The 10,032-nt window shown below is 37.0% G+C and overlaps 2 protein-coding genes across 3 annotated transcripts; both read right to left on the bottom strand.

Annotated features, from left to right (window-relative positions):
* Positions 1-2,463, bottom strand: LOC120166397 (CRS2-associated factor 1, mitochondrial-like). The gene is made up of 5 exons (XM_039175649.1): positions 1,886-2,463; positions 1,230-1,357; positions 754-979; positions 549-676; positions 1-310 (listed from the first exon to the last, which is right to left on the bottom strand). The coding sequence occupies exons 1-5, from the start codon at positions 2,418-2,420 to the stop codon at positions 137-139; spliced, it is 1,191 nt and encodes a 396-aa protein (XP_039031580.1). The 5' UTR covers positions 2,421-2,463; the 3' UTR covers positions 1-136.
* Positions 2,464-4,491: 2,028 nt separating this feature from the next.
* Positions 4,492-7,678, bottom strand: LOC120166406 (peroxisome biogenesis protein 16-like). Of its 2 annotated transcripts, XM_039175665.1 has the most exons (9): positions 7,199-7,677; positions 6,422-6,479; positions 5,910-6,123; positions 5,662-5,800; positions 5,493-5,631; positions 5,128-5,396; positions 4,958-5,025; positions 4,786-4,847; positions 4,492-4,670 (listed from the first exon to the last, which is right to left on the bottom strand). In XM_039175665.1, exons 1-9 carry the CDS (start codon positions 7,265-7,267, stop codon positions 4,609-4,611), a joined length of 1,080 nt encoding a protein of 359 aa, XP_039031596.1. In that variant the 5' UTR covers positions 7,268-7,677; the 3' UTR covers positions 4,492-4,608. The 2 variants fall into 2 exon arrangements, with proteins under 2 accessions (XP_039031596.1, XP_039031589.1); XM_039175658.1 differs by having other exon boundaries at positions 5,493-5,800; positions 7,199-7,678.
* Positions 7,679-10,032: the final 2,354 nt, after the last annotated feature.

Below are 10,032 nucleotides of genomic sequence, written 5' to 3' on the forward strand. Positions count from 1 at the left end.
AACAAACATGTATCTTTCGTCTAATCCTGCATTTCTCCAAGGTCTTTAATTGTATAATTTCAACCATTTTCATTTCTTATGTAAGAGAGAAGGAAAATGGTTACATTTAAAGTGCACGTACAATATAGATGAAGACCTATTGATCCTTACCCTCGTCAAATCTCTCAGATCTCTCCATATCACGGTTTGGGTCATCAAAAAACTCTCGATCGATGAAGAAATGCCCATCCTCTGGAGGATTATAGTCTTTTCCCCTCCACGCCACAATCTGCTCCTTATCAAATGTCACAAGGATACAGGGAACCAGGTCCTGTACGAAAAGAGAACTTGGCTGATTCGAGAGAAAAATACTAATTCGAGAATGCAAGGAACCAAGGGCAAACTAACTCCAAAAAGCTATTGAAACTACAGACATTCATGCTAAGACTGAAAGCTCAATGACTCTTGAATGTGATGGAAAAGAAAGCAAGCGTATGCTCATAAACAAATCAGATCAGAAGTAAACCAGTTTCTTCAGCAAAGAAAGTTATAATGAATATAATATTTACCCTGAGCTTGCAGCCGATTTTCTTGTAATCACTTCTTTCGAGTCCTGTGCAGTCTATACGCACCAGCTCACTGACCAGAAAAGCATCTCTCACCATGGGTACTAAACTACCATAATACCCATTCTTGGCTGCAAATTTTATTTGTAATAAGTAACCACAAAAGCATGCCAAATATCAGAAGCCAACAGTAAGAAACAAATGGTACCAAGTTTCGTTAAAGCAGGAACAGCCAGTCCTCTCTTTCTCATTTCTTTTGTTTCCTCGATACTTAGAGCATCGATAGTAGTTTTAATCAACCTGGGATAAACAGGTTCCTGGGGTTTCCACAACATTAAAGGAATTACAGGCCTTTTCTTGCGATTATAATTCCGGCCTCTGTACAAAATAAGTGTACCACCATGCCTCTGGATGATCTCTCCGAATGTTTTATCCTGCAATAGTGATTCAAAATTCATGGTGGAAGAAAATACCTCACGGTTATTTTCATGTATCTTCAATTCATGATATAGGAAGAAACAAGTACATATATTATCGACACATACATGAGATGCATGAGATCATAGTATGGGAACCCATCACATCCAGAAACTTAAAGATACTAAAAGAAAAAGGAAATCCCTTCCCTTGAAAATGCTTGAGCTGAACGAAGTACGCTGTTTAAATTAGCAGTAAACCATGTACCTCAAGCTGCGTGCATACATTCTTCATGTCAACAGTAGGGACCCCAAGACACTTAATCCTCACTGCTTCAGAAAATTTCCAATGATTATGAATATCGTTCAGCATGTTATGTGTTAAACCATCTCTCCCTACAGGTGACAGCAGAACACCATGCTATAAGACAACCGGCGCGATTAAGGAGAGCAAATGCAATGGAAAAACTGACAATAAGTTAAAGGGGATTGATCAACTTGCAAGGCAAACCACCTAATTGGGAGCTTTGTCATGTCTAAAATAGCATTTCTTCACCTTCAAGAGTTTCAACTGTCCATCACAGATGAAAATCAATCTTCCCTAATATTAGAACAGGCGATAACAGATATATCTAAGATTTTATTAACACCTTATTTGATCATATTTTTCTTCTAATTTTAGCTTCGTGACATCAAAGTATATTAAACTATTAATATCGCATATTGTGAATTTCTTACCTTTACTTCAGTAAATCAATCAATATTATGAAATTACAAGCCCAAACAACCATCGAACAATTCAACAAAAATGTAAAGACAAAAACCTCAAATGATAGTATAAACCAAAGACTCAAACCAGAGAAAACAGAGCAATACGAATGCCAAAAATCAAAAGAAGAAAAGAAAATCATTGAGCTACAATACCCAAATTTATTTGCCTTTTGGTTCTATTTCTCTGACATTTTTCCACCAAAAACTTCCTCTCAGCCTCAGTAAGAGGTGCCCCCTGAATCCTGCCCATCAACAGTTTCTTCTTAGCCTCTAATTTCGGATCTTCAGTACCCTCCACCGACTTCACCTTAGGGTCCACGGCAGGTGCACAAACCCCGGTCCACTCACGGTCCAATCGACCCGGACCGAACGGTGAGTATTTTGGCTCTCTCAGCCCAATGGGCCTCACCGTGGGGCTGCTCTCGGTGTAACTGAACCGGAAATCGAAGGGCAAATCGGAGTGTTTCCGCTTTATCTGATCAAGGGACGATGGGGGTCGATATCTCGGTTTCTGGTTTTTGTTTGGGTTAGAACTGGACTTAGTTTTCTGAGTGTCTGGGGAAAGGGACGGTGGTGGTTGGAAGGAGTAATGGTCACGGAGTTTTGAGGAGGAAAGGTGGCGCGTGACGAACCTGATGGCTATGAAGAGTGGCGGATGTTTTTGGCGGGAGAGACGTGTTAGGACCATGAGGACAGATAGGGTTTAAGGTGGCAGGTTTCAAATTAACAGGGGAGAAGCGATTAAGCTTTGAAGGTCATTACATTGGCCAAATTCTCTAAAGGCCTCTATAATATATGGTTTCAATCGATTTAATCCCTTAATTATATAATTTGATCATTTTAGTCCTTTTATTTTGAAATGTATAATTTGAGTTTTAATATATATTCATATACATATACATATGAGGTGCAGAGACAATATATACACTGATATTTTTTTTCTGTACAATTTAACAAATATTTTAAAATTTTAATAACATATATCTAGTTGTATAAAGAAGTAGGTTTAATATAAAAAAATGTCCAGATTATTTCTTTTTTCATTCTGATTTCTAAACGTTTTTTCAGTTAATGTAGATACTTAATATTACAAACGTTACTATTTTAAATATTTGGTATATAACGCTCGTAAAAAAAAATCATTATCTGAAAATTAAAAGGGAAAAAAAATAAGTTCTCCCTCCCATTGCATCCCTCAGCCAAACGACTGATTGCAACTGCCGTAATTGTTCTGACCGGCCAAAGATATTTAGAGAATTTTTAGGGAATTGAATGTTAAGGATTTAATTTACAAATTTAGAGGATGCGCGATGACAACTAGAGTGGCTATTTGTCGATGGCCGCAACCAAACGACTGGTACTTGAGTTTTGGGATTAAAGGTTTTAATGTATTTGAGTTTTTTTTTTAATTATAATTTTAAATTTTTTATTTTAAATAAAAGTTTCAAAAATTTTATAAATACAACTCGTATTAGATGACATAATTTAATTAAGGGTAATCTATGTCAAATATTACTCACCTTTAGGCGCTGACTCAAAAATGTCACTGACTTTTAATTTTGTCAATTTAAGCACTGACGTTTTTGTTTTACTCCAATTAAGCCACTCAACGAGACGATGACATAGCATGGATATGCCGTGATGGTGATGATGTGGATGCCTTACCAAAACAACTTCGTTTCAACACAACTATCTTGATGCTCAATAAAGACAAAACGACGTCGTTTTGCTTGAAAAAATTATTAAAATAATATGCAACTCATGGGATTCGAGCCCTAAACCCCTGAATATTAAACATAATATTTAACCATTGAGCTACCTTATATTTCTTTGTTGGTTTTTCTATAAAAGTTTTAAAATTTTAAATCTCCGGTTAACAATGCTTGAACCCCAAATAAAATTGTTAACTAGAGATTTATAATTTTAAAACTTTTATAGAAAAACCAACAAAGAAATATACGGTAGTTCGATGGTTAAGTATTTTGTTTAATATCTAGGGGTTTGGGGATCAAATCCTATTAGTTGCATGTCATTTTAATAAAATTTTCAAGCAAAACGACGTCGTTTTGTCTTTATTGAGCATCAAAATAATTGTGCTGAAACGACGTCGTTTTGGTAAGTCATCCACGTCATCACCGTCACGGCCCATCCATGCCATGTCATCGTCCCGTTAACGGATTAGCGGCGGAGTGACTTAATTGGAGTAAAACATAAACATCAGTGCTTAAATTGACAAAATTGAAACATCAGTAACATTTTCGAGTCAACCCCTAAAGGTGAGTGATATTTGACATAGATTACCCTTTAATTAATGATTGTTGTAGGCAAAACACTTAAAATAGTAATGTTTATAACATTAAATATCTATGATGAAAAAAGTTCCGACGCCTCGATAAAAAAAAGAGTTTAAATATTTTTTATATAAAGTCAAAGAAATATGAAAGATGTATAACCATATCATCATTTTTGAAAAATGAAAAATGAAAATACAAGTTTGTAGAAATGATGATCTTTTTTTCTCGGCAATCTGGAGAAAATCTTGATAAGCAAATGAGCCTACGTCTTGTAATTTATATTGTGCGTTGCAAAGAAGCTTTAAGCAGGTATTTTCAAACCAAAAATTCTTCAAACAGTACAATACTGGATATTCAAATTAACAAACACCTATTCCATATAATCAAACTCCTGTTTTCTAGTTCTTGCTGTTCATCTACTCCCAGAGACTTCGTGTTGTTGCCTGCCTTTTCGTTTCAATATTCGATTCGGATGGAATGAAATACAAAATTGATTCTCAGTCATCAACTAATACTTTTATGCTTTTAATATGGTTAAAAGAATACAACAGCAACAAAACATGATTTCGTGCCACTGCATTCTCAAGATCCCGACATGTACGTGTATCTCGTCTGCGCTCCGATTATAAGCTCCACAATTTTTCCTGCCAAAAGTTCAAAATATAACATATTATTTTCCTGCTAAATTAGTTTGATCAATAATCATGAATGGAATTATATATTCGAAAGATCAAAAGGGAAAGGATCTGTCCGATGCACCTGTTAGAGTCCCGATTAATGGAACCGGCTCCAATAGCCTTTCAGTGCCTTCAAGCTTTTGCCTGAAGAACAAACATGCACTAATTTGTTAAGTTTCTTACATGTAGGAAAGGTATCAGCAAACGAACAACATATATTACCAACTTCACAACTGATATGTTTGATCAGTTACCTGGTATACTTGCCAAAGAATGGTTCTCTCATGAGGTAAAGTGCCCACAACAGTTTCCGTCGTTTGACCTGGATCATAAGCTTTGTATCAGTACAGATATAATTTTAGGAAGAACGTTAATTATTAAGCAAGGATGATGACTGATCCGCAAATATCTAAAGACTCTTAACCTCATCCTTTTCGGAGGCAGAAAAATGGAACTTTTGCTCTCTTTCAACTGTCCCGGATTTTGTAACATGTGATAGAAAGCCGAATCCAATGAAGTCCACAGACAGAGAAATAAACCAAGGAATCCAAGACCTAATTCCATATCTTCTAATGAAAAAAACATATATAAGTGGTCTTGTAATAAAGAGGATCTCCCCCAGAACAAATAGAGCTCCATTAACGCCCTTCTCCGACAGAATCATGGCGAGTGTAGGCCTTTTAATAATTGAAGCTGCAAAAGGAAATAAAATGAAAAAATTAGCAGGCTTCCTCATCGTCAGTTCACCATAATTAGTAACAAGTCATGGAATATCAAGGAAATAATCACTTGGGGGCTCCATAATTGGATGCTGTTGTGGAACTCTCTGGATCCATGTAGGGTTGGACGTCGTCCTAACACTCTCTCCAAATCTGCTCAAAGCAGACAAAGCCCTTCCTTCAAAACTCCATGGGTTTTGCCCATGATTGTTCGGTAACCAACCAGGTCCATGATGATAACCTCCAGGTCCAGTAAAACCTCCAATTCTATGCTGTGAACTTGTATCGTCCGAACCTTTTTCAACATTTGGTGTCTCTCCTCCATGAAGAAGCATTTTATATCCACTGTTCCGGAATAAAGCTAATCTGACCATCACCCTACATCAAGTACAAAATTATTAGGCAAAGGCATGCTACCAAATAATTACGAAGAAAAACCTAGGCAAAGATTAATGTGTCATACATCATATAATCGGAGGTTTCTTACTTGATAGCTTCTGTAACAGCAATGAAATTCCATTTCTTATCACCATAGTAATGCTCTGCAACAACTTCAACCAAAGTTTCCAAGTCCTTTAGTGCCGATATGCACAACCCATAAGGGAATGATGAAGGGTCAGCAGAGCCAGGTTGCCTCTCGGAAGGAGCAGTATCGATTATATGCTCATTGAGGGCAGTGATTATCCCCAAAAATGCAGTTACTGCATAGATTTAACAAATAGTTCAATATGATAAAAAATGTCAAGAGTCTATGAAAAGTATAAATGCATCTTTGGAAATATTTCGCTCGTCTTCACACTGACTTGTACAAGCCAAGGGAGCAAATGAAAGAAGTGGGGAGGTGCTACATCTAACTGGAGCCTATAAGGAAGTAATCGAACATCACGTTAAACATGTTAATTCATTTCTTTTAAATCGAGTAGGGGTCAAGAGAGGGAGAACTCTTGTCAGTTTCTAAGCTATCAAGAAATAGCCAATGTTACCAAAGTTTCACAAAACCTGCTTCTGGCCCTATCTCTGAAGTGGAGAACCTTTCAGGAAGAAGCCATGTCAATCCCTGCACAACAATTTTCAATAACAGCATAAGATACAGTCCGATTTCCCAACCTTATCGAAAACGGTCGTTCACTAATTGTTGCCCGCATTTCCAAGCACATTTATAACCAAAAAGGATACTATAATACAAATAATCAAACTATATTTCATAGTCCATAGAAGAAGAAAAATCAACTTTGGAGTTGGAACATATAGTATGGACAATTGTAAAAGAAATAATCTATCTTCTAGGAGCAGCTAAATGAAATCTCCAAAACTACAGATAATCATCACTCTAACTAACATAATAACCCATCATTTTTTCTTTTTAGCAGGAATGAGTTTCCATATTCAATATCTGAAGAAAACACATGTAAAATTGGAATTCTTTTTCTTCCTCTTCTTTTCATTTTATATTAGAATTGTAAAAATGAATATCCTTCACTTTTCATCTCATTCTTTGCAGAGTAAAGATGGAGGAGGCAGCAGCCAGAACTTACATCAGCATAAACACCCAGAAAGCACCCACTCTAAATTAATCAAACAAGAAATAAACTTTGGATAAAATCATAGAAGCATAAGCAGAAATAATAAATTCAATGCAACTCAACACTAAAAAATAGAATTATAAGTCATTTAGCAAGAAGCATATAAAAGATATCAAAATTAACCTTCCCAATCAAGGAAAACAAAAGTTGACCTTATGAAACTTTAGAAAGACAAAAAATGATACAGGCTTACATTAGCAAGAGACTCCAAAGAGTGTACGTAGTCTTTGTTCCTCCTAACCCATGTCTTATAAGCCTCCATCGATCCGCACTCACTTTATCAAGTAATTAAAAAGAAGAATAATCAAAGTTTTCGAAACCCTAGCTCGTTGAGCCACTCCCAAGCCAATTCAACCTCAATCTTATCCAAATTTGGAGATTTGGAAGAAACCCAGATCAGCAAATACCCCAATCAATGAACCCCCTCTTTAGCAATTCAACCGTAGACCCGATTCTGCAGAGGAAAATGGAAGAAAGTTCACGAAGAGTTGAAGGAAAGGGTGTTTGCCTCTTTGTTGGTAGTTAAAATTGGGTCCTGATCCTCTAAATAGTTAAAGATTCATTGGATGATGTTAGATCACAGTTTTGGGTTTGGATATGATGTGGGAGACCTGGAATTTTAGCGGCAGGGCATTGAGGTAATGAAAGAAGCAGAGGGGATCAGTGAGGAGAAACTCAGAAAAGACAAACAGGGACAGAATAACCAGCTTTGTGCACCCCAATAAGTCATTGACTTTCACAAAGCATGAGTCTCCCACATCAAAGTCCAAATATCCACACTACACGAAACAGATCATGCCAACATCATTGTATGATTACTTGTTTTTTTAGGATGGTTTTTGAAAATTAGGTGAAAAAGTTGGTTTGGTATAAGATTTAGGATTCAATATTATTATCTTGTCGGGATGAGTTTACAGTTAAGGGGAGATCATTTTTTCATTCGTTCGTTTTGGATAGTTTTTGGGTTTTTTTTTATGTTTGATGTTTGGGAACGTTAGATTTTCAGTTTTTCTCATTCACGCTTATCAATTTTCCTTGTTCTTTCTGTAGTTATCTGCTGTCACTCATAGCTCTAATCTCTCTTTCTTCATTGTTCTTTCAGTTTTCTTCTCTTTTTAAGCTTTCTTTCTGGCGGAGTAACCGCGTTCTTTGCAGATCCAGCGAAAAAAAAACAGAACTTCTGCTTAAAACTCCGAAAAAGTCGACCACTTCAAAACCCAAGGTTGAAAAACCAGCTACGCCCCGAACCACGACTCGACCGTCCGGGATTTTTAAAATCGCCCCTGTTTCCCCTGCTTTGGGTCGATTCCTTGGAGCTCAACAAGCTTCCCGTACGGACGCTGTTAAGCATATCTGGAACTATATCAAATCCCACAACCTCCAGTTCGATCGGACCACCTTCCTCGTAGAGCAACGATCGCCTTCGTCAGCGGTTTAATTTCTGAACAAAAATTCTGGGTTTTCTCTTTTTCTTCTAATTTCATAAGATTTTGCATGCTAATTTTCTTGATAGGTAAAGGTTTGATTTTGTGTTATAGCACGGTTTTTATCAAATTTTTATCTGAACAAAGAGTGTTAATTTCGCATCCACGAATTTTGATATACCCCTTTTAGCTTTGTCGTTGTTTTGCATATCCCTTGCATATTTTTGTACTTAATATTTATTAATCTTGTTGTTGTTGGATCTGCTTTCTTTGACTTAGCTTCTTGCTGTTTTTTCTCTTGTTTTTATACTGATTTTTTTTATCAGCTTTGGGTTTGATGTTTTTCAATTAGTTGAGTAGGATTTCATTACTCTTATATCTCGTGTTACAATTTTAATCCTTTTTTGCTTAGCTCGGATATTTATTGAACTTTTTAAATTATAGTTTCTAGATATTGGCCTATAGTTAAATAAGATAGTATTATTATTTCTTAAAATCCTATTAAGTAACCAACTAGGATTTTTAGTACTCCTCAATTCTCTAGCGTTTTATTAGTGCATCTTCTGTCTTATTTGGATTCTTTTTTCATAGTTCCTCATAGCTTCGGTTACAGATGATTACTTGAGGTCATGTCATTCTTTTAGATCCCATGGGGCGTATAGGGGGAGGGCTCGACAGAGTGGTGACAAGGAGACTAGATTAAGAGTTTGCTCGCTGAATGTAGGCACATTAAATGCTAGGCTGCTGGAGCTGACCGACGTACTAAATAATAGAAAAATAGATTTTGCATGTATTCAAGAGACTAGCTGGAAAGGGTCTCGCGCCAGAGAGTGTAATGGGTACAAGTTGTGGTATTCAGGCGCAGATAACGCTAGAAATGGGGTGGGTATCTTGGCATCCTCTAGGCTCAAGGAAAATGTAGTTGAAGTTTGCAGATACCGGGATAGGATCATGATGATTAAGGTTATTATAGAAGAGGAAGTAGTGAATGTCCTTTCAGTGTACGCCCCACACGTTGGCCTAGGGGAGGGGGAGAAACGTTGCTTCTGGGATCAGTTAGATGATATACTTAGGAGCATTCCGGAGGACCAAAGAGTTTTCATAGGGGGAGACTTCAATGGCCATATAGGAAGTGCAACCGACGGGTATGACGGTGTTCATGGGGGTTTCGGTTATGGTAGCAGGAACGATGGGGGGCGTACGTTGCTTGATTTTGCTACTGCTCACGATTTGGTGATCACTAACTCCTTCTTTAATAAGAGAGATGCGAACTTGATTACGTTTCATAGCGGGGGACATTGTACCCAAATCGACTACATCTTGATTAGAAATCAGGAACGATGGGCTTGCATTGAATGTAAGGTGTTCCCTGAAGAGGCATGTGTATCACAACACAAATTGTTGGTTTTGGTGTACCACGTACCCCACGGGCGGAGCACTCATAGGAGGGCTAAACTTGGTAAACCTAGGATCCTCTGGAAGAACTTACATGGAGCGACAACTGATGACTTTAGGAGTAAGGTTTTGTCTAATACAAGTTTAGAAACTACAAACTCAAAAAATACAGATATGTTATGGAAAAATATGGCAAATTCCATCAGAG

This window comes from Hibiscus syriacus, unplaced genomic scaffold, assembly GCF_006381635.1.
Source record: "Hibiscus syriacus cultivar Baekdansim isolate YM2019G1 unplaced genomic scaffold, ASM638163v2 tig00002982_pilon, whole genome shotgun sequence".
NCBI classification, from domain to species: domain Eukaryota; kingdom Viridiplantae; phylum Streptophyta; class Magnoliopsida; order Malvales; family Malvaceae; genus Hibiscus; species Hibiscus syriacus.